The sequence below is a fragment of the Rattus norvegicus genome, chromosome 6 (genome assembly GCF_021556685.1).
Source record: "Rattus norvegicus strain SHRSP/BbbUtx chromosome 6, alternate assembly SHRSP_T2T, whole genome shotgun sequence".
Lineage (NCBI taxonomy): Eukaryota > Metazoa > Chordata > Mammalia > Rodentia > Muridae > Rattus > Rattus norvegicus.
The window spans coordinates 144,804,751-144,832,538 of NC_141539.1; the positions used below are offsets into that span (position 1 = coordinate 144,804,751).

Below are 27,788 nucleotides of genomic sequence, written 5' to 3' on the forward strand. Positions count from 1 at the left end.
TGAGTGCATACCATGTATGTCTTTCTGTGATTGGGTTAGCTCACTCAGGATGATATTTTCCAGTTCCAACCATTTGCCTACGAATTTCATAAACTCGTTGTTTTTGATAGCTGAGTAATATTCCATTGTGTAGATGTACCACATTTTCTGTATCCATTCCTCTGTTGAAGGGCATCTGGGTTCTTTCCATTTTCTGGCTATTATAAATAAGGCTGCGATGAACATAGTGGAGCACGTGTCTCTTTTATATGTTGAGGCATCTTTTGGGTATATGCCCAAGAGAGGTATAGCTGGATCCTCAGGCAGTTCAATGTCCAATTTTCTGAGGAACCTCCAGACTGATTTCCAGAATGGATTTACCAGTCTGCAATCCCACCAACAATGGAGGAGTGTTCCTCTTTCTCCACATCCTCGCCAGCATCTGCTGTCACCTGAGTTTTTGATCTTAGCCAATCGCACTGGTGTGAGGTGAAATCTCAGGGTTGTTTTGATTTGCATTTCCCTTATGACTAAAGATGTTGAACATTTCTTTAGGTGTTTCTCAGCCATTCGGCATTCCTCAGCTGTGAATTCTTTGTTTAGCTCTGAACCCCATTTTTTAATAGGGTTATTTGTTTCCCTGCGGTCTAACTTCTTGAGTTCTTTGTATATTTTGGATATAAGGCCTCTATCTGTTGTAGGATTGGTAAAGATCTTTTCCCAATCTGTTGGTTGCCGTTTTGTCCTAACCACAGTGTCCTTTGCCTTACAGAAGCTTTGCAGTTTTATGAGATCCCATTTGTCGATTCTTGATCTTAGAGCATAAGCCATTGGTGTTTTGTTCAGGAAATTTTTTCCAGTGCCCATGTGTTCCAGATGTTTCCCTAGTTTTTCTTCTATTAGTTTGAGTGTGTCTGGTTTGATGTGGAGGTCCTTGATCCACTTGGACTTAAGCTTTGTACAGGGTGATAAGCATGGATCGATCTGCATTCTTCTACATGTTGCTCTCCAGTTGAACCAGCACCATTTGCTGAAAATGCTATCTTTTTTCCATTGGATGGTTTTGGCTCCTTTGTCAAAAATCAAGTGACCATAGGTGTGTGGGTTCATTTCTGGGTCTTCAATTCTATTCCATTGGTCTATCTGTCTGTCTCTGTACCAATACCATGCAGTTTTTATCACTATTGCTCTGTAATACTGCTTGAGTTCAGGGATAGTGATTCCCCCTGAAGTCCTTTTATTGTTGAGGATAGCTTTAGCTATCCTGGGTTTTTTGTTATTCCAGATGAATTTGCAAATTGTTCTGTCTAACTCTTTGAAGAATTGGATTGGTATTTTGATGGGGATTGCATTGAATCTGTAGATTGCTTTTGGTAAAATGGCCATTTTTACTATATTAATCCTGCCAATCCATGAGCATGGGAGATCTTTCCATCTTCTGAGGTCTTCTTCAATTTCTTTCCTCAGTGTCTTGAAGTTCTTATTGTACAGATCTTTTACTTGCTTGGTTAAAGTCACACCGAGGTACTTTATATTATTTGGGTCTATTATGAAGGGTGTCGTTTCCCTAATTTCTTTCTCGGCTTGTTTCTCTTTTGTATAGAGGAAGGCAACTGATTTATTTGAGTTAATTTTATACCCAGCCACTTTGCTGAAGTTGTTTATCAGCTTTAGTAGTTCTCTGGTGGAACTTTTGGGATCACTTAAATATACTATCATGTCATCTGCAAAGAGTGATATTTTGACCTCTTCTTTTCCGATCTGTATCCCTTTGATCTCCTTTTGTTGTCTGATTGCTCTGGCTAGAACTTCAAGAACTATATTGAATAAGTAGGGAGAGAGTGGGCAGCCTTGTCTAGTCCCTGATTTTAGTGGGATTGCTTCAAGTTTCTCTCCATTTAGTTTAATGTTAGCAACTGGTTTGCTGTATATGGCTTTTACTATGTTTAGGTATGGGCCTTGAATTCCTATTCTTTCCAGGACTTTTATCATGAAGGGGTGTTGAATTTTGTCAAATGCTTTCTCAGCATCTAATGAAATGATCATGTGGTTCTGTTCTTTCAGTTTGTTTATATTATGGATCAGGTTGATGGTTTTCCGTATATTAAACCATCCCTGCATGCCTGGGATGAAGCCTACTTGATCATGGTGGATGATTGTTTTGATGTGCTCTTGAATTCGGTTTGCCAGAATTTTATTGAGTATTTTTGCGTCGATATTCATAAGGGAAATTGGTCTGAAGTTCTCTTTCTTTGTTGTGTCTTTGTGTGGTTTAGGTATAAGAGTAATTGTGGCTTTGTAGAAGGAATTCGGTAGGGCTCCATCTGTTTCAATTTTGTGGAATAGTTTGGATAATATTGGTATGAGGTCTTCTATGAAGGTTTGATAGAATTCTGCACTAAACCCGTCTGGACCTGGGCTCTTTTTGGTTGGGAGACCTTTAATGACTGCTTCTATTTCCTTAGGAGTTATGGGGTTGTTTAACTGGTTTATCTGTTCCTGATTTAACTTCGATACCTGGTATCTGTCTAGGAAATTGTCCATTTCCTGAAGATTTTCAAATTTTGTTGAATATAGGTTTTTATAGTAAGATCTGATGATTTTTTGAATTTCCTCCGAATCTGTAGTTATGTCTCCCTTTTCATTTCTGATTTTGTTGATTTGGACACACTCTCTGTGTCCTCTCGTTAGTCTGGCTAAGGGTTTATCTATCTTGTTGATTTTCTCAAAGAACCAACTTTTGGTTCTGTTGATTCTTTCTATGGTCCTTTTTGTTTCTACTTGTTTGATTTCAGCTCTGAGTTTGATTATTTCCTGCCTTCTACTCCTCCTGGGTGTATTTGCTTCTTTTTGTTCTAGAGCTTTTAGGTGTGCTGTCAAGCTGCTGACATATGCTCTTTCCTGTTTCTTTCTGCAGGCACTCAGCGCTATGAGTTTTCCTCTTAGCACAGCTTTCATTGTGTCCCATAAGTTTGTGTATGTTGTATCTTCATTTTCATTAAATTCTAAAAAGTTTTTAATTTCTTTCTTTATTTCTTCCTTGACCAGGTTATCATTGAGTAGAGCATTGTTCAATTTCCACGTATATGTGGGCATTCTTCCCTTATTGTTATTGAAGACCAGTTTTAGGCCGTGGTGGTCCGATAGCACGCATGGGATTATTTCTATCTTTCTGTACCTGTTGAGGCCCGTTTTTTGACCAATTATATGGTCAATTTTGGAGAAAGTACCATGAGGAGCTGAGAAGAAGGTATATCCTTTTTCTTTAGGATAGAATGTTCTATAAATATCCATTAAGTCCATTTGGCTCATGACTTCTCTTAGTCTGTCGACATCACTGTTTAATTTCTGTTTCCATGATCTGTCCATTGATGAGAGTGGGGTGTTGAAATCTCCCACTATTATTGTGTGAGGTGCAATGTGTGTTTTGAGCTTTAGTAAGGTTTCTTTTACGTATGTAGGTGCCCTTGTATTTGGGGCATAGATATTTAGGATTGAGAGTTCATCTTGGTGGATTTTTCCTTTGATGAATATGAAGTGTCCTTCCTTATCTTTTTTGATGACTTTTAGTTGGAAATTGATTTTATTTGATATTAGAATGGCTACTCCAGCTTGCTTCTTCTGACCATTTGCTTGGAAAGTTGTTTTCCAGCCTTTCACTCTGAGGTAGTGTCTGTCTTTGTCTCTGAGGTGTGTTTCCTGTAGGCAGCAGAATGCAGGGTCCTCGTTGCGTATCCAGTTTGTTAATCTATGTCTTTTTATTGGGGAGTTGAGGCCATTGATATTGAGAGATATTAAGGAATAGTGATTATTGCTTCCCGTTTTATTCATATTTGGATGTGAGGTTATGTTTGTGTGCTTTCATTCTCTTTGTTTTGTTGCCAAGACGATTAGTTTCTTGCTTCTTCTAGGGTATAGCTTGCCTCCTTATGTTGGGCTTTACCATTTATTATCCTTTGTAGTGCTGGATTTGTAGAAAGATATTGTGTAAATTTGGTTTTGTCATGGAATATCTTGGTTTCTCCATCAATGTTAATTGAGAGTTTTGCTGGATACAGTAACCTGGGCTGGCATTTGTGTTCTCTTAGGGTCTGTATAACATCAGTCCAGGATCTTCTGGCCTTCATAGTTTCTGGCGAGAAGTCTGGTGTGATTCTGATAGGTCTGCCTTTATATGTTACTTGACCTTTTTCCCTTACTGCTTTTAATATTCTTTCTTTATTTTGTGCGTTTGGTGTTTTGACAATTATGTGACGGGAGGTGTTTCTTTTCTGGTCCAATCTATTTGGAGTTCTGTAGGCTTCTTGTATGTCTATGGGTATCTCTTTTTTTAGGTTAGGGAAGTTTTCTTCTATGATTTTGTTGAAGATATTTACTGGTCCTTTGAGCTGGGAGTCTTCACTCTCTTCTATACCTATTATCCTTAGGTTTGATCTTCTCATTGAGTCCTGGATTTCCTGTATGTTTTGGACCAGTAGCTTTTTCCGCTTTACATTATCTTTGACAGTTGAGTCAATGATTTCTATGGAATCTTCTGCTCCTGAGATTCTCTCTTCCATCTCTTGTATTCTGTTGGTGAAGCTTGTATCTACAGCTCCTTGTCTCTTCTTTTGGTTTTCTATATCCAGGGTTGTTTCCATGTGTTCTTTCTTGATTGCTTCTATTTCCATTTTTAATTCCTTCAACTGTTTGATTGTGTTTTCCTGGAATTCTTTCAGGGATTTTTGCGATTCCTCTCTGTAGGCTTCTACTTGTTTATTAATGTTTTCCTGTGTTTCCCTAAGTGTGTTCATGTCTTTCTTGAAGTCCTCCAGCATCATGATCAAATATGATTTTGAAACTAGATCTTGCTTTTCTGGTGTGTTTGGATATTCCATGTTTGTTTTGGTGGGAGAATTGGGCTCCGATGGTGCCATGTAGTCTTGGTTTCTGTTGCTTGGGTTCCTGCGCTTGCCTCTCGCCATCAGATTATCTCTAGTGTTACTTTGTTCTGCTATTTCTGACAGTGGCTAGACTGTCCTATAAGCCTGTGTGTCAGGAGTGCTGTAGACCTGTTTTCCTCTCTTTCAGTCAGTTATGGGGACAGAGTGTTCTGCTTTCGGGCGTGTAGTTTTTCCTCTCTACAGGTCTTCAGCTGTTCCTGTGGGCCTGTGTCTTGAGTTCACCAGGCAGCTTTCTTGCAGCAGAAAATTTGGTCTTACCTGTGGTCCCGAGGCTCAAGTTCGCTCGTGGGGTGCTGCCCAGGGGCTCTCTGCAGTGGCAGCAACCAGGAAGGCCTGTGCCACCCCTTCCGGGAGCTTCAGTGCACCAGGGTTCCAGATGGTCTTTGGCTTTTTCCTCTGGCGTCCGAGATGTGTGTGCAGGGAGCAGTCTCTTCTGGTTTCCCAGGCTTGTCTGCCTCTCTGAAGGTTTAGCTCTCCCTCCCACAGGATTTGGGTACAGAGAACTGTTTATCCGGTCTGTTTCTTTCAGGTTCCGGCGGTGTCTCAGGCAGGTGTCCTGCCGCTCCTGGGCCCTCCCCCACGGGAGCCCAGAGTCCTTATACAGTTTCCTCTTGGGCCAGGGATGTGGGCAGGGGTGAGCAGTGTTGGTGGTCTCTTCCGCTCTGCAGCCTCAGGAGTGCCCACCTGACCAGGCGGTTGGGTCTCTCTCTCACCCCTTGAGATGATTTTAAAACACAGCACATGTAGCTATGTGAGGCAGCATAAACCTATAATCCCAGTATTCAGGAAACTAAGGAAGGAGGATTTCCAGGAGTTTGCAGCTACCATGAGGTAGGGTAAGACATTATCTCAAACCAAAACAGAAAATAAATGCTACCTAGTCTATAAAAAACACAGGTCTCTTCCCTCCTTGAGAACTCTGATGATCTTTTCCTTTTCTACTTTCTTCCAATTTTTACTTCATGCAATTGAACCTCCAAGATCTTCACGGTAAAATGGACTGCCTGTTTCATCTGGTTTGTTTCTTACACTCTGTCACTGACGTCAACAAACATATCACTTGGCTACAGTAGATGGCCTCACTAGATGTCCGCATATTACCATTGTGTCAGACATGCTCACAATTTCATTTTTCACGGGAAGTAGACTTTTTAATTATAAGACTTAAATGAAATTTTAAAGGAGATTTCAGATTATAAAAGAAAATAAAAATACCAATGATCTTACTCTGCAAAGACGACCATCAAAAACTATGTTTCCAGTCATTTTGTGTGCAGAAAACACATTGACAGCTGAGGTCATACACAATGAGGCTGCTTTTGCACACGAGAAGAGTAGTTCCCTGTGTTATTAAACATTACAGCTTCCTTCCCAAATGCCTACCCTTGAAATGACAGGATGTCCTTATCTCTTAGGTTCCATATCGCTCTCTGACATTGGTCAAGTTAAGATAAATGCACCGGATCAAACATATCTGTGGGTTAACAGCCACACTATATGATAGCTACAGACTAATGTCATAGGGAATTAATGAGACGTCACAAAACGTCCAAAGCCCAACAGGAAGCTAAATTTGAGAAGACTGCAGCAAACACACACTTGTGCGTGGTGCATCAGTAACTTCACAAACTTTCAAAAGCACAGTAAGAAGGAGAAAGAATGTTAAGTGTCACCCATTCTGGGGACTAGGATTAATAAACAAAGCCCCACACAGCTTCAAATAAGGGATCAGCAATGGATGAGAAAAGCCAACATTTCTAGACTCTTTCCCAGAATCAACTTCACTTACCTATGACCCCTTCTGCCTTTTCCACTACAAGAAATAAAGGCAACATGAAATCGCCTTTATAACCATAGCATCATTGATGCTTTAGAGAAAAATCCCGTAACTCATTGATAAAAAGCCATATGGAATATAGGGAAGATACTTCATAAGCACACTAAGATGTCTGAAATTTTAATTTCAGGAAAAAGTAAGATTTAGAAAGCACGAAATTTGAAAATCCCATAGAAAATATGAAACCCTTCCAAATGCCTGTGTCATTTGAGTGTTAAATTATTCAACATCCACATTTTAAGACATCTATTTTAATGTGATATAAAACCAAATAATAACGAAAGACTTCTCACCTGCTTGGACAGCAGTTCGTCACAGAGCGTGTACAAGGAAATGAACTTCCGGGCCAATGACCGCGCATCCACAAACCCTTCTGCCACCAACATGATTTCACAGATCAGCTCAGTATCAGGGGCCACCATGGCACAGGGTCTACATTATAAATATAAGCTCTCATTTTAGATGTTACAGTAAGGTCATATGTGTCACTTCAATGAGGTGATTAGTCTGTACCAACACTCTCACCACTCCTACGCAGGCCAGGTCATAAACGGCCCATCAATCACCACTAACAGAACCCTTCGGTTCTACTAAAAGACTTCCGCTGGACACCGGGGAGATGATGAGACAGCAGAAATGGTAGACGCCTGGAATGGGGGGGGGGCGGGTGCGAGTTTACGGAAAATACAGGGTTACAATACATTAACTTCCCTTCCCATTGGTGGGGTTTGGTCTTTGTTTGGTGGGGCTGGAGATTTAAGTCAGAGCTTCAACCACACTGAGCCTGTGCTCCATTTCACAGTTACCCCAGGCTCTTAACTTCATGTTTGTGATCTCATTAGAATGGCAGGCACACTAATATTGGGTAAAACATACTATTGATCTCTGGAGAATAGTACCTTGCTCTGTGGTTGGCTTCGATAACCACCAGGCAAACAACCTCTAAGGCACAAGTGTCAGTACAAAAACAACAAGGGAGTTGTGAGTTTTGTTCTAATTTATTTAACAGCATGTGATGTATTTTAGTTTTTAAAGATAGTTGTGCTTAACGGACAGCTCAAAGTGTTCATGAATGCCTAACCATCCCCTTCAGAAGTGACTGAGGGATGCCCTAGCAGAGCCCCAGTTTGGTGGTCAGTATCCCCGTGTCTCACACGTATCAGTAACTCTAGTTCTAAGGGATCCAGTGTGTGTTTCTGTGGGCACCAGGCATGGATGTAGTACACTTACATACATGCAGGCAAAATACTCATACAGTAAAAATTAGAAATTAAGCAAAACCCTAAGTACGTTAAAACATTTTGAGGGTACACAAGTTATCTCTTGCACAGTGCTACTAGGGCTCACCGAGAAGGGCTTTTCAGATGAAAATTTAGAAAAATGTAGCTTCAACTTCCTCTTAATGTGTGGAAGGGTTTCAAAAAGTTCCCGCTCCAGGGCTGGAGCCAGGAATAGACAGATCTGAAACCTTTCCATTGGAGCCTGGTAAAGATGGACCATAGGTGAATGAATAAACCAGTCACACACTTTAGACTGTAAGGACTGTGCACCCCAAAACATTTACCTGTTTCTGCGGGTATGGTTATGTGCTTTTTCACATTTTTTCCACCCTGGACACTCCCCATGTGTCTTTGGGACTAGGAGACTGAAGCCCCAATCTGATCTGACCTCTGAATTATTTTTCATGTCTACTATTCATTGCATAGCAGAAGAATGGAAATCAGAGAAAAGGGTTGGCATATTATCTGTCATTAAATCCGTGTACACAGTAAATACTGTTTTTTAGTTAGTGTGCAAAACGATGGGTTTAATTGTAACATTTTCATGCACATACATCTTTGTACGTTACTCATTCAGTCTCCCACTACTCTCTCCATCCCATTCCTCCCAAACACAACCTGCTTTCATGTCATATGAGTATGTACACATATTTAAGTCTAACTTCAGCAGATAAGAAAACATACACAGTTCTGTCTTTCTCCTCTTTTCCCACCATCCTCTGCTGTTTCCTCCCTTCTCCTTCCTGTAGAACTTAAACTGCCTTTTATGTGTTATTTAAGTTCTTTATGACCTGAGTCCTAGGCCCAGTGCATGCTAAGCACCATACTCAGAATACTGAGCCACATTCTGCAGCCTGTAAGCACTAGCATTTACTGTGCATTTACCTCATACCACACAGGGTGCTAACACCTCCTGACCCCTCTCACTTAATTCTAGCAACTCCAAGAACTGAGTGTTCTTCATATCTGCCTTAACAGAGGCGCAGGCTGATGGGTGTCCCTGGAAATTTCAATAGTTAGTGTAGGGCGCATTGTTCTTGGTAAGTGGGGGAAATTTAGAGACAATTAGAGCCAAGACTCAAAAATGTTCCCGGCACCATTACTAACACCAAAACATAAATGATGCTGCAGGTAGTCTACCAAACAAAATTTATGAAAATGTCGAAAAGGTTTAAAACTTTAAAGGCCAAATAAAAGGAGTCCATGAGGTAAATTGTGTGGGAACTGTGAAAACGCCACAGAGACAAGTGTGCTCTGCAGCTGTCACGTTCACCGCTAGGGTAGCAGGATTCTCTGGCTTCAGGAAATGAGCCGACTATGGTAGAGAAAGCTGTTATTATGAAGAGGGGAAACATTCAAGATGGGATGTTAGAATATTTGATGAACATTAGGGAACAGAATTAAATACTCATTCTCTATTACCTACTGAAGTTTTCATTTCATGAATTATATTTTAGAAGTGATAGCCTAACATTAGAATAAGATATAAAAGAATTAGGGTCAAATATAAAAGTGGGTGGATAAACATATTTTAGGCTTTAAAGAATTAAAGGAACTCACACTAAAAACTATAAATATTCTTATAGTGTATATAAAGGAGGCATTTAATTCTTTCAGAGGCATGCTAAGTAGTCAGAGACACACTGTTAATCCTAAAGACCTCCTGAAAATCAACTGTTAAGCCGCTAGATTATCCTCAGGGCCCAGGAGGAGGTTGAGCAACACAAATTATTGCCTCCATGTGTGAAATTCGGGGTGTCCTTACAGATAACATCAGGAACAATGCATGCTAAAACACATGTTAATCCAGACACCGGGATACATTCCGTAAAAGATGTAGATCATCAAAACTAATCCAAAGAGAAATAAAATCTTAATAACTTCTTAGCTATTAAAGAATTTCATTACTGAGGGAATTCCCATGAAAAAAAATATTGGTCCAGACACCATCACTGATTAATTCTGTCAAATATGTTAGCAATAAACAATGCCAGTTCCGTTCAAAGTCTTAGAAGAGGGACACATGGTGGCAGCATTTCTCTGATGCAAAAATCAAACAGGTCACACAGAAGACGCTACAGACCAAAATGCTCTGTAGTAGAGATTCTTTAAAAATATCTAACTAAGCAGAGCATATTTTATTCAGCGAAAAACAATGTTTTCTTCTATCTCAAGAACTTAAGATTGAAGGGCTGCTTATCACCAGAAAGATAATGGATATAGTTCGGTAATCGACAAAATCAGAGAAAACATCTAAAAAGCTTCAAAACAACAAAATCTGCTGAAGAAAACAACAGTTGAAAAATTTTCAAGCTTTGGCTGAGTAAACCTCCTTAACCAGAGTATTAAGAAATAAGACAGTCGATAAATTATATTTCATGATAATCAAAACTTTTATCTTTGATGGGCACCATCAAATTTGCAAAAAGGAAAGCCACAAAAATAAAAGTTTCATACTGTGTGTTAGCTAATAAAGGAACTGTATACACACACACACACACACACACACACACACACACACACCACAAACCACTCTCTTTTTCTCTCTTTCACTCTCTGGGAATGGCCAGTCAACATATGAAAAACTACTAAAGACCATGAGCCTTAACGGAAATGTAAACTAAACTCTTAAGAACACAATACGGCAGTTCAATTAAATCAGCTAAAACTTACCAACTAATACCATAATGTCAGCACTGCTAACAGTATTAGGTATTTGACAACAGCACGAAACAGTGGAATTCTCACTAATGGTGAAAGTAGAAAAGGAATCCAATAGCCTTTGCAATATTGCACATTCTTTTCTAAGTAAAACATGCATCTTCCACATGATCAATTTTAGATATACATCTAGAAGAAATGAAAACATGTTCACGTGGAGATTTTAACCATGTTTACAACAGCTTTAGTCACAAAGGACTGGAATCACGACAAAGCTGGTGAGTGGATAAAGGATGTGCAATATGTCTGTACAGTAGAATACTCAGTGATTAAAGGAAGCTTGGACCAAGCCTAGAACCAAAATGTCCAGATAATGATGCCAGAGAGCAGGAAGGAAACTGTAGGCTTATCACACACCCAAACTCCCCTTCTGCCTTAGGGAATTGTACATGAATCTGGTCTACAGGTGACCAGGTGTGCACATGAACTATTCCCTGATGGTAAGTAATGAGGAAGCCAACTTTAAAACAATTCTTTGGTATTCATAGAATGTATTAAAAATGAAAGCTAATTCACATACTACTAAAATATATGAACTTATTCTGAGACGAATTACATACTAGCTATTTTATCCTGCCAACTTGATCAATCATTTGATTATAAAACTAGCAATTCTGAGAACGCTGCTTTGAGAGCTCAAGAATGGCAAAAGGGGGTCAGAGTCCTCTCAGAGATGGTTGGAAGTTCTAACCCAGAGCCAAAACTCATCAAAAGACTGTGTGTGTGTGTGTGTGTGTGTGTGTGTGTGTGTGTTTGCACGTGGAACATATGTCAATGCGTGTTGAGGCCAAAAAATAACCTCTGATGTCATTCCTGAGTCACTATTCACACCCCTCCCCCTGCTTTTCTTTCACTGTCTTGGGACTAGCCAAGTTAGGCTAGGCTGGCTAGTAGTAACCCCCAGGGTCCAACCCCCAACATCACGGCTCACAGTTTAGAAAGTTGGGATTGATAGGCACTCCAGAAAAGATATATGTAAATCCTTCATCACAGAGAGTTGCGGGTGACAGAAGGAATAATTTCCAACTGGCAATACAGAGACTCAGAGAGTTTAGGAGCTGTCTTTTCAGTCTGAGCATGTGTGTTGTTCTCACTTAGATGGAATCGTGACAGCACACCGGATTACACCTGGATGATGTAATGGAAAAGCTAACAGTCATCACAGGTACTGGAGATGCACCTGCAGGTCCTCCAAATACAGGCTGCTGTTGGTGTGTATATTGTCTGAGCATTTGGAGAAAGGAGGCCAACACTGTATTTTAATCACCGTCAGGTAATTTTACATCTAAGACTCTAGTCTGTGGTTGAGGGGAGAGCTCAGTTGCTTAAGGGTTTGCCACACGAGCTTGAGGACCCAAGTTCAGTCAGTCTCCACCTCCTGTGTAAAAGCTAGCTGTAGTAGCACATACTTGCAATCCTAGTGCTTGTGAGGTGGAGATGGGAGGATCCCAGGGGCTTGCTAGCTGCATTGATGGTCTCCAGTGTCAGTGGGAGATCAAAAATTGAGGAGGAGAGCTTTTGAGGAGGACACCTCTGGCCTCCATGTGCACACATACATCTGTGCACATGCACACATATACCCAGAGACTCTATTCTGAAACAAAATAATTTTAATAAGAATAAATGTTTATAGCTTGCTATTTTAGCATCAAAAGAAAAATCAAAAACAAAAACAAGCCTGTCACACCACACAAGAGGATTGAGAAAATGTAGATGAGCCATGAGAGGAATGATTTTGGAGTTATGGAAAATGATATTTCCAAAGGTTTTCAATAACACAGTAAAATACATATATCAAAAGAAGAATACATATTAGAAGAATAAAACTAAATAAAATATGGAAAATGATATTTCCAAAGGTTTCGATAGTACTGTAAAACACATATATCAAAATATTACAAGAATAAAACTAAATAAAATCATGTCTCCTATTTTTTAATTCTATAGAATATAAGTTCCAGAATAGACTAGAAATTATAGACTAGAATGACATCCAGTCAGCAAACAACTTCTTTTTATACATTTCTGCATTTACCAAATACTTTATAATTTGTGAGAATTCCGTTTACAATGAAACAGCAGAGAAAGCTAATATTAAATACTTGGAATTACAGCATAACTTTTACACACTGATTTGAGTGCTAGTTTCAATACACAAGGGGTGAGTCTATCGTGGAGAAAATTATCTCTATAAAGATCACAGAGAAAATTATCTCTATAAAGCGATCTCGAAGAGACAAGTTTTCCACAGATTAAATTCTCTGGTAAAGCAAACGCCATGGTCAGAGTGAGCCAACATTAGGTGGCATAAGTGTACCGTATGTGAGCTGCAAGGCCAGCACTTGCCTGAACAGAGCTTTGAGGTTTTCTGGTAATTCGGTTCGACCAGCATATCCTGGGTTCAGAGTGATGAATATTCCAACCGATGGCTTCAGCGGGATGGTCTCCCCAAGAAATACGAATCTACCATAAAGAGAACGTTGATGGAATTAAATGTGTTCACTGAACATGAATGCACATTTACAAATGCAAGTTGCTGCGGAATGCAAATGTGCGTTAGAAAGCTGTTTGTCCTGGGTCCTTTTCCTTAGATTCATAAGCGCACACATTTCGAATGTTTTGAAGCATACTTATTAAAAATACCCCCTTCCCGTCTAGAATCACAATATGGGGAGCTTTTTTTTTTCCTCCATATCCTGAAATGGAGGAGTGGAGAGCTGACTAGTTAACATTTAATGAAAGGTGATATTTTTGCCTTCGGTTTCTTGAATGGAGCACTGCACAGAGAGTATCCATGCTCAAAGGAGCAGGAGGAGGGGGCTCCCTGTCCAGTTTGTCCATTTGCTTACTCCCCTGCCCTCCCCTTATTCAGTAAATCCCTACTAACCATCTCTGCAAAGGTAGGACAGCGTAATGGTTAGGACAGCAGGCCAGTGGGCTCTGCTGGGCTCAGAGTGCAGAGCCCTCAATGTTTCACATTAGGTGTGACAACTCTCCCCTTCATCCCAATTTCCTCATCTGATAAAAAAGGGAGAGCAATCCTACCTACCCATGAGGATCTGAAAGAATATGAGTATAAATGGTCAACACCACAACGCCCGGGGCCCAGTCTTCACCATGCCAAAGCTAGGGAGAAACAGTGATTTTCAGACGGAAAATTCAGAGTGCCCAGTTAGGCCTTATATCACCAAGGCAATGGAATGGCAAACTGCAGAGCCGTAAGTGTGATAAGCTTTCAGACAGGGCCAAGCAGACTAAGAAACTAAGGTGATCTCAGAAAGATCTCTTGAAGGAAGGGGAAGGAGGAGGAAGTAGTGTCTCAGAGGAGAGAGAGCAGAGACACAGATGCCAGGGACTTCTGGGGGATTTAGATACTAGGTGGCTAACAGCAGGTACTTATTTTAATGGTTCCAGTTAAAATAGAGAAATCAGGGTTTTCCAAAAGGCAGACGAGTTCAGTTCAGACGCCAGGTGAGCATGGCCAGGGTCTTAGCATCTCTCTCCCAGCATTCATAGCAATGATGGGAGGAGTCTCCAAGCAAAGGGAGGAGCCTCTAACAGGTAGACTCAGCTTAGATCTATTGCTTAGGTCCTGCAGGGTAAAAAGAATTTAATCAACTCAGGAGACCATGAAGGAACCTTGCAGCCTGTTTATGTACAAGCCTAAGGAAGAAGAGAGGTCTCAGAAATGCAGGCAGAGGCACCATCGAGTGTGCCTGGGAATTTTCAAATCACTTCTGACTCTATTACATAAATCTGCATGACAAAGGACAGCCTCAGATGACTTTTGGGTTTCCTCAGATAATGGGATTCTGAGTAAGAGCCAAATATGGCTGGGGATCAGACAGGAAAGACTTCAACTTCACTGACACACTATTAGAAGTGGGGTGGGTAAGGCAGCAGGCATCTGGATGTCGGAAGCCAGTGTCAGGACCCTGAGAGCTTTTGTAAAAGGTGGAAACATACTTCTCTGACAAACTGGAAACTTCTAGAACAAGTGCACAGCTCTGAGAAAGGGAATGGGGTGGGAATCCTTTATCGGAGCAGACTGGAAGTGTTCCCATGCACAAGAGAGGTGGCTGAGCAAAATACCCTAAACATGAGAGATGAACAGGCTGGCTAAGCCCAGCTGTAATTTGTGGAGAGAGGCTACCAAGAGAGCGGCATCCATGTGGTGTATCCTGCTTATTCTGAAGTTTTAGTCATAGAAGTCCAAATGCTTTGCCTTTGGAATAAAGTACCACAGGGCAAAGAGTTTACATTCCAGATACATCAGGGATGGCTTTGCCCCGAGTCACTGGGAGAACATGAAGCTATCACTCATTGGGAGGGTGCCCTGACAAAGCAGTGGATATGGAAAATCTGGAACTTTGACTTGGGTGCAATAAACAACAGAGGCTTAGGAGACCCCAAGTAGATTCTTGAGTTGCCATATGCAGCCATTTCCAGAGTCTAAAAGACGAAGGCAGAGGAAACGTAAGTGCCCAGGAGTGACAGAATGGAGGTCAACAGAGCTTGGGAGTTGGATAAGGTTAAAAAAGGGAGGTGGAGGTAGGGCCTTCAATCACGAGTCCCACGAGATCCAGCCTGTCCAAATCCTTTCCACCAATCAACACTGGGGCTCTGGAAGGGAGACCCTGTCCTTTCCAGGTGAGAGGAAACCTGGAAAGGGACAGTGTGAGGGAGGGAGTGTCCTACGCCTTGGGTGAAGCAAACTGGTGAGACTTGACAGAAGGAGGAAGACAAATACTGAAGCCTCTTCACACACAGCACAAAGCTACTGATAAAAATATGTGGTGGTTATTCAGCAATCCTTCTCAAAATTATCTTATCCATTTAATGTGACAGAGGTAAGTTACAAAATACTGGAAGGATAAGGTTATCTTCTGGTTGTTTGGTACGAGGGGGACAGGTGGGTAGGAATGATGGGAGGAAGAAGGGAGGGAGGGAGGGAGAGAGGGAGGGAGGGAGGAAGGAAGCCAGCAGCCGGCCGGCCAGCCAGCCTCAGGCCCACCTCCTTCTCCTGCTCCTGATGGCGTCATGAATCATCTTCACCTGCACTGCCACCACGGACAGAACCTCCACAGCAATGCGGTTGAACTCATCAAAGCAGCCCCACGCTCCTGTCTGCACCAGTCCTTTATAGATGTTGCCTATGGACTACAAGGAGGTATCACGGTCAGAGTGGAACAGAGGGTTTGGAATGCTTAAAGGCGGGGTAGCCCTGATCTAAAAACCAAAGTGCTCCAGAATCCAGAGCATTGGGTGCCAACATGACATCACAAATGGAAACATCTCCATGTCATGAAATTTTGTTCTATACACAAAACAACTAAGCCTATTGAGTAAAGTCTCCTTAAACCTGCAGTAGATGCACACGTAGTACAGACAAATTGCATGTTCAGACTTGGGCTGCAGACATATACCACCGTGAAGATGGAAATGTAGCAAAATCTGACAATTTCAGAAATGAGAAATACTTCATGGCCCCAAGCATTTCAGACAAGGTGTATGGCTCCCTTCAAGTAGGATTCATGTGTCTAGAACACATTTTATGCATTTAATAACTTACCCTGTAGTCCATTTGTTCTGAGCAGTTGAATACGTAAACCATCATGCCCAAGGCACGGCCAAGGTCTTTGGTGGTTTCCGTTTTCCCCGTTCCAGCTGGGCCAGCTGGAGCGCCGCTCATGGTCAGATGAAGTGATTGAGTTAAAGTGATGTAACACCTTCATACAACAAAACACAGACACTGTGGTCGAGCCTGTCCTTTCATGACACATGGGGGATAAATGATTTTCTTTTAAAAACTGGCTAAAAAGCTGAGGCCTAGAACACAGTAGAAGCGAAAACCACCTGTGAGCTTAGGTCTTCCTCATGGCTAATGTGAGTCAGCCTTCTACATTGGCCAGTTAAAACAAATAGAAAAGAGTGTGCTTTTTGATTTACCCAATTTCTCATCTCCATAGAACTGTGCTTTTGAATACAAATATCTTTATTTGTGATATAATTGAATATCTGATACTTCTAGGTGAAGATATGATTAATATGGCAGACAAACCTCAAACTGTAAAGGCAGACTAGGGAAGGGGAAGAGGTCTGTGATGGTTTGCATATGCTTGTCCCAGGGAGCAGCATTATTAGCAGGTGTGACCTTGTGGGAGGAAGTGTGTCACTTCAGGGGTGGGCTTAAACCCTCCTCCCAGCTGCCTAAGGATGCTCAGTCTGTTCCTGACTTCCTTCGGGTGAAGATGTAGAGCTCAGCTCCTTCTGCATCATGCCTGCCTGGAGGCTGCCGTGCTCCCACCTTGATGATAATGGACCGAACCTCTGAACCTGTGAGCCAACCCCAACTAAATGTCCTTTATAAGACTTACATTGGTCATGGTGTCTGCTCACAGCAATAAGACCCTAACTAAGACGGGGTCTTACATGACAATAAATTAAACATGACTACATTGTTCTGTGACAAGTACACTACGGCTGGGATGTGCATGTGCAATTGCAAGTGAGCAGAAATAAATGCCTACTTCAATACAGAAGGTGAATGCAAGCACACAGCGCTATGCTAACACTGAAGTCAACTCGTCTTAGGGATTTACTTGGAATGCGTTGCACATGCATTTAGATCATGACTCTCTTTTGGGATGGGGAGAGGCCAGAGGTTCTGAGACTAAAAGTCTCATCCGAAGGATAGAACTCAATATCTGCAAAAGGAACAAACAGTAGCAAGCACCAAGGCTCTCCAACAGCCGATGATCTTTACTTGGGGTCTCTGCATTCTTTCTGTGTTAGTTTAGACAGTAACGGTCATGCCTAGAGTTGGGAGATCAGGGACTCAGATCTAAGATCTATTCTGTGGATCATTAGATATCAACCTGAAGCCTTCTGACCTTCGCATCCTGAGGCCTCTTATCCTCAAAGTGAGGCTTACTGAAGGGCTACAGGAAGAAAGTCCAGGGGGAAAAGCTCTGAAAAGTTTAAAAGTGCCATGCTAGTAGAAACTGTGGGAAAATGGGCCACAACCCTTCCATCAGATGCAGGTTGATGAGCATTTCACAGAAAAATGGAGGAGATAGACTCTTACACCAGGAACTGAGCCCTCTTTATAGAATATATCCTCTCTGCCTGTCCACAGTAGGAACTGAGTGCCTGACCAATGTAGTTTACGCACAAATGGCATTTCCAGGACACCTGATTGGGGGCATTTCCTTTGGACCCCTTTTCCACTGACTGTAGCAACCCTGGAAGCCATACTCAGTTGGTCAGCCACCTACTAGCCCATGATGTGGGCATGGTCATCTCTAGACTTACTACTACAGTGAGACATCAGCTTTCGTGTTCATTAAGAAACTGGATATTAGTGTTTTTCTCATGACACCTTAGCCAATAACATCTTCACCAATATAGCTAATGCAGTACCAGTCTGTCGGGGGCAAGCTGGCCAGCCTGTCTCTGAGTGTGCTGACATAAGGGAAATCAGCATCGGCCTCACCTAATTTCCAAAGAGATGTCCACATTAAGTGTCAAACGAGACAGAATGGATTCACTTACAGGGCACCACCACACTTCATGAAAATTTACAGGTAAGCCAGTGGATGAAAAGGGAAATTAAAACAGACCATCCAATACCCTTTCCAACATTTTCTGTGCTACAACGAAGCACATGGAGGGTTTTCAATTCGAAATTTACTAAGCAACCAATTTTACAGATTGGAATAATTTACATTTTCCCTTCTTTTCTCCTGTACCTTCCCCTCTCTTCCCCTCTTCTGTCTTCATAGTGGCATACACACAGTATCCGTAGCTACTTTTGGGTAATTATGTCAGGCTATGACCTTCAATTCCTTTTCATGAATACCATACATAAATGAACAACGGAAAGTGATCAACGTTTTAGGTAAAGTTAAGGAGAACTGATTTAGTCAGTTCCAGAAGCTGTATAATATATAAATGATGAACTTGTGTTATTTAATGTGTACTCAAATGATCCCTAAGCTAGAGAGAAAAAATTCTCACCAGCCTCACCAGGGTACCACAAATACACAGATATCGTTCAATCTGTCTATACTTTGGTCATAGGACATAACTGGAAACACCAACGTAGGATATTCCCCCCCCCTAAATACCAGAAGATTAAGTGTGCTTTCTCAAACCACATAATTAAAGGGAGTTGAAATCCTAATTAAAGAACTCATATCCGGGGACATCTTTACCTCTGCGATGTTCTATGTATCTATTTGTGGATCATGAAATAGCAATGAACTTTCAGTAGCAGTCAGTTGGGCTGGCCCTGTGATTTTTCTTAGACTGCTCTGGCTGTCTTCCCACCCTTTAACCAAGCCAAGCTCCTGCCTGCCTTGGAAATCAGTACTTAACTTTGCTGTACACTTCTACCCTAGAATCTGGGTGCAGCTGACTGTGCACTTGGGTCTCACCTCAAAGGTTCGCTTAGTCTACACAGATTTTAATACAAAGTCTGAAATGCTCTGAAAACCTGCTTCTTATGTGCTTGAGAGTGGCATTTTTCAGATGGTGGGTGCTCAACTTGGAGAGTCTATGCAAATATTTCATAATAAAAGTATCTTGAACTGGAAATGTTTTTGGACCCAAGCATTTCAGACATGGAAACTCAATCTGAAGTAGATGATTCCCTCCAGACCCTTTCTGACAAATAGCTCTGTTACACTTCTATTACAGCAAGCAGTGCACCCTAAAATAAACACCTGCCATTTTTCTCATGCCCACCACTTGAACACTGCACTCAACCAGAGCTTGATCACTGTAACAGCAAAGACACTGTGGACAGTTCTTAGCACAGCTCTTCATAAATACTTGACAACTCCTTTAATGAGTCTTAGTTTCGCTCTCATTACTGTATGCAGGAAAATGGAAGCCATCATCATAGGCTGTCCTCACTATGCCTGTCCTTCCAAAAAGAGGATAGAGGGGACAATGATGGTAGAGGTAGTGGACAAAGGCCTCAGTCGCAGGCAAGATTCCTTAAGACACATTAATCCATGCACCCCTTTCTCCATTTGTCATGATTTATGACTTCTGTAATTCTGCCTCTCTGAGTTTCCTTCATCTTGTCTCTGATGTTAACGCTTGCTATCTTGCACAGTTAATTTCCGTGCTGCTTTTATTATTGCTTCCTGATTGGTCCATCCATTCCCCTCAGCCTCTCTTCTCATTCTCATGCCTCTCTGTCCACCCAAAAGGACACTGAGGCTTGGTTCTCCCCTCTGTGGGAAGCTATGTTTGTTACCTGTCAGTGAGAGGAGTGATCACCAGCCGAGGGCTGTTTCCCAAGTATTCGTAGCAGTACTGGAAATGGGCGTCACAAATATTAACGATGCAGTGCTTCCTCGATTCCTCCCACTCGTGCCGGAGTTGAGACAGCCAGGTGAAAGCACGAGGGCTGACAACCTACAATCACGGCACAGTCTTAACTCACCAGTCCCCGATAGTGCCGCGGCGGCAAACTGATTCCTCCTCAGCACTTTGCTGACTCTCCTTCCTAAACTCTCTTGCACCCTGTTGCAGATCTCAGCTACGTGACTAATCAGAAATACATATGCCATGAGAGTCTTCTCCTTAAATTGTGCAAAATGACATCAGTTCACTCAAGCAATGGTTTTACCTTCCACGAATCACCCGGGGGTTAGTAAGTTTTGTATCTTTGTGCACCTATTCACACAGACCCAACAGAAAATCATTTTCTGCATTAAAGTTACACGCAACCCATAATTCCTGCACATTGAAGTATAAAGCTTTCATCCATGTTCACGGTACAGAACGTTTGACTTCATTTCCATCGTATTACAGGAAGATGATTTTTATAGGTTACTCATTCCTATATTACTTAACTTTAGCTATTACTTTTCAAGTTTGAAAACAATTTCTGTCTCTTTCAGGGTTTGTGGGACTCTAGGGCTCCCTAGAAATCACTTCGAGTCATCAAAATTCTTACCTATGAATTTTCCAAAGAGTAGGCAGGAATCAACACCACATAGACATGCATTGTAGAAGACCAAGAATGAGTCAAAGTATTTAGTTTAAAATAAATATTATATTACCTGCATTGGTGGCTTCGTGGTAAGCACAACTGTTTTCTAAAATAAATAATTCTAATCGCAATCTATGCTACTGCAAATAAAAATATGACTACATGAGAAAAGGCAAGGTTATATTCAAAGAGAGGATGTCAACAGCTCATTACCAAAATGAGAAAACACAGTAGGTGGTGCTTTGCAAGGATTTATCTGAGATTAATTAAAAAATGTACTTTACTCTCTTCTATTTAGCAACAAGATCAAGGACTGTTTGAGGCTTATGAGAAACTCTGTGTGTGCGTGTGAGAGAGACAGTGTATGTGAGTTTGTGTGTGTGTGTGTGTGTGTGTGTGTGTGTGTAGCCAGAGGTTGATATCACTAGATGTCTTCCTCAATAGCACTCTACCTTATTTTTGAGACAAGGCTTCTACTGAACGCAGTATTCATTGCTTTGGCTTGATGACTGGTTAGCCAGCACCCAGGAAGCTCCTGTCTACACCTTTCTTGTGCTGCAGTTCCAAGCATCAGCCATACACTTGGCTTTTCATGTTGATTTCAGGATCTGAACTCAGGTCCTCTCACTTGCACAGCAAGCGCTTACTAACTGAGCCACATATATCTCTAATCCTGAAAAGGCACTTTTCCTTGTATTTCAATGATTTCAATAGAGGAATAAAGTAGGGAAATGGCATACAGTGTTTTATGATACAAGCACTCAAACCGATGCGGAGCTGTCACTGTATTTTCATTTTTTTAAAAAGCGAGATAAAACAGGTTTCTGCTTGCATCCTTTAGAATTTTAAATTTTGCTTCAACTCCACTAGGATGATGGTTATTCCTCTTCATCTTTTTTAAAATTCGCTGTGGTAGTTGAGATATCTGATTGTTCCTATTCTTCTAGGTCTAGCGTTTGTTTCTCTCTTTTTATTTAAAAAAATATTTTCGCACAATATATTTTGATCATTTTCTTTTCCCTCTGAGGTAGTTTGAATGAGACTGCTCTCCCCAACTCTCTCCCCATTCCCCATCGTAGGCTCATATATTAGAATGTTTGGTTAGACTCATATATTAGAATAATTGGTAGAGTTACTTGGAGAAAAGTTCATGGAGAAGTAGCATGGTCGGGAGAGGTGTGTCACTGGGGTCTTTGAGGTTTCAAAAACCCATACCAGCCCAGTGTTTCTTTCTCTGTCTCTGTTTGTTCATTCATATTCTCTCTGTGTCTCCCTGTGTCTCTCTCTGTCTGCCCCTCTGTCTGCGTGTCTCTGCCTGTCTCTGTCCCTCCCCCTCCCCCAACTCCCTTTCTTCCTCCCACTTATGGATCAGGATATCAACTCAAGCCTGCCCACTCTAGTCCCTGCCTCTCATCATGATGCTAATGGACTGACCCCTTGAAACTGTAATCCAGCCCCTAATTAAATGCTTTCTCCTAAGTTGTCTTGGTCATGGTGCCTCTTCACAGCAATTGAAAAGTAAAAAGGACATTCTCCCCAATTCCTCCCAGTACCTTCCCCAACTTTCCTACCCACTCAACTTTTCCTTCTTTCTCTCTTTTTGCCAACACAAAACCAACCCTATGGTTTTTCTGTGGACTTTTTCTCTTTAAATATGGTATTATTGGTCTTTGTTTTGATTTTTCATTTTTGTGTTTATTTGAATTTTATTTTTATTTATTTTTGTTTTTGTTTTGAAAGAGGAAGTTGTCATTTCAGGATCATTTCTTCCCACCAGAAAGTCTGTGGTGGTATTGGGTACAGAGGTCCTACCAGCAATGTTGTTCAGAAATCAAACAAGCATGTTTCTAACATTAGAAAGTAAGAGTACAATTAAGAAAACGAAGGCTGAAAATATTTCTCTTTTCATTAAATACTGTCAGCCCCTAAGAGACACATGGGTGTTTAAAACATACAGGTTGTAAAAGAAAAGCCATTTATTTAGTGAAAATACTAGAAAACAATCTTTTTAACAAGACATATTACTTAGCCATGAACAGTACTAACAGGCGTTGGCCAAAGCACTCTGGAATTGTGACCAACACTGATTTCTTCAGAAGGAAACGGATCAGCACCACACAGAGATGGGTTTTTAAGTGTGTGTGTTTGTGTGTATGCAGTGTGTGTGTGTAGTATATGTGTACATGTGTTTGAGTATATGTAGTGTGTGTGTGTCTGTGTTGGTACTATATATGTGTATGTAGTGTATCTGTGTGCAGTATGTGTAGAGTAGATAGATGTGTATGTATGTGTGTAGTGTGTGTATAGTGTATGTACATGTACAGTGTGTCTGTAGTGTGTATTTGTATAGTATAGTTGTGTATGTGTGCTTTTGTGTGTGTGTGTATGTATGTATGTATGTGTACATGCGTGCGTGTATGCAGGAAGGGCATACTATGGAACAGCGGTAGAGGTCAGAGGACAACTTTCAGCAGTACTCCTTGTCTTCTACCTTTTTTGAGAAAGACTTTCATCACCACTGTATCCAGATCTGCTGGCATAAGAGTTTTCAAAAATTCTTTTGTTTCTGTCTCCCGCTCACCATCGGGATTACAGGGACAGTGCTACTATTCCCTGTTTTCTGTGGAGTCTAGAGATCTGAACAAAGGTTCTTAAGCATGCCTGGCAGGAGCCACTGAGCCAGGTCCCCAATCCCACCCCTTAAGATGGTTGAAATGGCATAAAGTGTTATAGTTGTTGACTGTGTACCTCTCAGAGGTAAGAGCCACAAGGCAGAGGGCTATGCATAGAAAACAGAAGACAAGGCTGTAAAAAATGAAGGCTCTTCCCATGGTCCTTGCTTCTGCATTAACTTTTAGACTCAAATTTAGCAAACCATTGGCCATTACTCCTAACTATCAATCCTAAAGCACCCTAGACAACCTCCCAGCACTAACTGAAACTTTCAAGAAACAACAAATTCCTTAAAGCCACCCTGACAATAAATGCCACTTTTGGAACACAGCAATGCACTTACCTTCTGAGAAATCAATTTTGCCACCACATCTCTGGCATGGACATCGATGGTGCAGATGGTCATGACCTTCTGCCTGTCTCCAGGTGAAAGTTCTCCCAGAAGAAGTGTGATCAGCGTGTTCAGCTGTGAAATCTAGAAGGATTTTTTTTTTAATATGAAAGAAGCAATGGGTATCAATACAGAGACTAACCGGTCGATATTTATAAAAAAATGCTTTAATTATAAAACAAATCCCAAACTTGTTATCAGAGCTGATCTTCAAAACACCTAGAGAGAGACAAACATGCTGCCCCTCATTTTCAGGGAAGAGCCGTTGTCCATCCGTGATGGCGAACGGCAGTGGTTGAAGTGGGGCTTTCAGCCTCCATTGCATAATGTGCCCTAATGATGATCCGGCCCACGACTTTCATTCAGAGCTACAAGATCTAAGAAGTAAAAACCAATGTTTTTAAAGGAAATTTTATTCTTTGGAAAAATAATGACCAACAGTGAGCATATTAGTTTGTTTACATTTATAGTGATAGTTGATGAGAAAATGCTTATAGCTAAGCATCGTACGTTGTTGACCCATTCTTTTTACTTATACTACTAGTCTTGCTTAGGCTCATTTGCCTCTCAGATAAACATTTTCAGGGGAAGATAAACACTTTTCTTCTTGAATGGCAGGTAAGGAGATTGTGTAACCAAGGCACTGAACCACATGGGCTAGACCAGGCAGCACTACAGTTGGTGGGATGCTCATTCTGTTGTGAAATGATCTACACACACACACACACACACACACACACACACACACACCACACACACACACATATATAAACACATACACACATATACACACACATACACACACACACCACACACACACACACATATATATATAAACACATACATACACATATACACACACACACACACACACACACACACACACACACACACACACACCCCGAGAACTGCTTCAGAAAAAGCACAGTTCCTGTGGTAAAGTGTGGCCAGAAAGCTTGGGAAGACAATCTCTCGGGTGCTGTGTGTTTGGTTAGCTGGTTAGTTTTCCTCGTTTGGTTATTCCCACAAAAGGCTTCCTTTCTTAACCTCTTCCTTATTCAAGGTTTATTTGCAAAAGGAAAAGCAGGGGCCCTGCCTTAGTGATATATAACAGTACCATCCCCTGTCTTCTTCAGCCCTGCAGAGCCCTGTCTATTAAAAACCATCAGGGCATGACAGTGTAAGCAAGAAGTAGGGACCAAGTCATTGGAAGCTCCCAGACCTGGTAAGCGGTCTGTGGAGAAACCTATGCAAAGACTAAATCCCAGAGTGGCCCCAAGGTTGCTGTGCAGCTGGACTCTGTAGGAAGGGAAGAAGAAAGGCAGCATGGTGAAACCTTCATACACGCAGCAGCTCCATGGTGCCTTCATATACACAACTTACACAAAATTAGAAGATGGTTTTCTGAGCACTGGCTAAGCACATTGCCCCACTATCAACACATTGGATTTCACTGAAACCTCCCACCCCAACCCCATTCTTTACCCCGTGTTCTGAGGAAAGCAAGTTTTCTGATCACACCACAAGGGGCAATGAACTCAACAATAACAAGAATATATTCAACTTTACAAAGGACTATTAATATCCTACCTTACCGACCAGGAAATTGTACCACAAATCTCTGAACTGGAAGCAGGGATTCGGGTCTCACAGTGTAACTTCTGAGAGTATCCTCATACTCCCTGACCTGGCCTGGCTATCACTGAAAAGTCTGAGGAATGATGGCCTCGCAGGAAGTCTTCCAGAGACTAAGAAGATTCCTTGTGGCTCAGGCCCATAAACCCAGTTGATCAGAAGGCTGACAGGAAGAACATAGTTGAGGGGAAGCCTGGGCTACAGAGTCAGTTCAATCTAGCCTGAGCAACTGCTTCAAAGTCAATAGAAGACTGGGGGATACAGAGCAGTGGTAGAGTACTTTTCTAACATGTATGTGTCCCAGGGTTCATTTCTTAGTATTATAAAATAAAAATATAATGTGTAAATTAGGTGCCAGAATTTGTATCTGCTCTGGTGACATATATCCTTACCTACAGATCTGGCTCACTAGCTTACATCATTTACTGCTTCTCCTCAGACCAAGAGAAGATTGACAAATACGAAATTGCATACCACAGTAGTTCAGCCTGTGTGTATACTGCTGAGTGATTTCCACAGCTGATCAACTGTTCTCCTCATGGGGGCTGCTTACTGTGGTTTGGTAAGATGGCTTGAGATCCATTCTTTCGGTATATCTCAAAGGTACAACCCACTGATACAAACAGTACCAGGTGTAGTTGCCCATGTAGTTTATGAGGACTTCAGGATGTATTCATCATACCAATTTTTCTCTCCCCATGAGTTTGGCTTTTAAAGGGTTCTTCATGTCCGTGACATAATACATACACATTTCCCTGAACCTAATATACTTCAGATTCATCCATGCTATCCTAGGGGGCATGATGCTCTATTTTTTAAGGTTGGATAGTATCCCACTCTGTGTATATGTATCTGTATGCATGGTATTTTATCTATCAACAAAACAAAGTCATTCATGTATGTTTGCCATTGTAAAATAAAGCTGCAGCACAAAACAGAATGTGAATAATCCATCAAAACGATTTTATTTCCTTTTCAGAAATAGCTAAGGAAGTAAAAAATAAATAAATAAATAAACCTGATTGCTAAGAACTACAAAGCATTAGTGAAAGAGCTTTTTTTTTTTTTTTTTTTTTTTTTTGGTTCTTTTTTTTGGAGCTGGGGACTGAACCCAGGGCCTTGCGCTTCCTAGGTAAGCACTCTACCACTGAGCTAAATCCCCAGCCCCGTGAAAGAGCTTTTAAAAGACACAAGTCTATGTAGATGTATCCCTGACTCGTGGGTTGAAATAACTCCTATTTTTTTAAAGACCCAACTACTCAACTTTGTAAATTAAATGTGATCTATATCAATGTCCCAATAGTACTTTCAGAAATAAAAGGAAAACTTGAAATGCATAAGAAACCACAAGTGACCTTGAATAGCTAAATCAATCTTAAGCAAAAAGGGAGAGAAGAGGGACCCATATGTCTGATTTGAATTATATCACAAGACTGCAGTATTTAACAGAATGGAAGTGAGATTCCCAATTAGTTTTCAATATAAAAACAAAAGTATACTTGGGGAAAGAATAGCATCTTCAACAGACAGTGCAGGGCCACTGAAGGCAGATGTGAGACCATGCCTGTGATTTCGGTACATGGGAGGCTGTGGCACAAAGACCAGTTCTAGACCACCTTTAGTAACTGTGAGTTCAAGGCCAACTTGGAAACCACAAGACCCCTCCTCACAATGTAAAGCAGAAATCAAACTGGGCTTTCCCACTTACACTAATTTCAATGCATACTGGATTGATGTTTTCTACATGAACAGAAGAAGACATGAGACCAGACCTCTAACTCTTGAGTAGTCATGAGACTACTCTTGAAAATGAGTCGTAGGATTTGAAACCAAAAACCACAAGTGGCAAAAGAAAGAAAAAGTGGGACCACATCAAAGTAAAAAGTGTCTGTACATTCTCAACCTTTTGGCTAAGATCAAGTGTAAAAGTTTCTGTACAACAGGGGAACAATAAGGAAGATAAAAACACAGCATGAGGAATTGGAGAAAATATTTGGAAACCATGTATCTGATAAGGAGTTAATACCCCAATACTGTAATTCCTGCATATCAACAAAGCAAAAACAAACAAACAAAAAAAAAAACCAACTTATTCTGACTTAAACATGAGCCAAACACCTGCACAGACACAAATTCACCAACTTGTAACATGAAAATATGCTCATCACATTCGGTTATCAGGGATGAGACTCCTCCCTCATGAGACAGAGTCTGATCCCCTGAGGATGTCAGAGAATAAGTGCCGGTGACAATACTCACTCACCTACTTATTATCTTACAACAAACCTTCAATTTCACCAAGAGCGGACGTGGCCATTCT

General features: G+C 41.2%; 1 protein-coding gene across 1 annotated transcript in view; it reads right to left on the reverse strand.

The window, feature by feature from the left end:
- Dnah11 (dynein, axonemal, heavy chain 11) overlaps positions 1 to 27,788 on the reverse strand; it is a 316,147-nt gene that overhangs the window by 170,988 nt on the left and 117,371 nt on the right. The window contains exons 31-36 of the mRNA XM_087554982.1: positions 23,786 to 23,917; positions 20,029 to 20,189; positions 16,333 to 16,489; positions 15,775 to 15,920; positions 13,107 to 13,223; positions 7,053 to 7,191 (exon numbers count right to left, since the gene is read on the reverse strand). Coding sequence (XP_087411108.1) covers positions 7,053 to 7,191; positions 13,107 to 13,223; positions 15,775 to 15,920; positions 16,333 to 16,489; positions 20,029 to 20,189; positions 23,786 to 23,917 — 852 coding nt within the window. The remainder of the gene's footprint in view (positions 1 to 7,052; positions 7,192 to 13,106; positions 13,224 to 15,774; positions 15,921 to 16,332; positions 16,490 to 20,028; positions 20,190 to 23,785; positions 23,918 to 27,788) is intronic.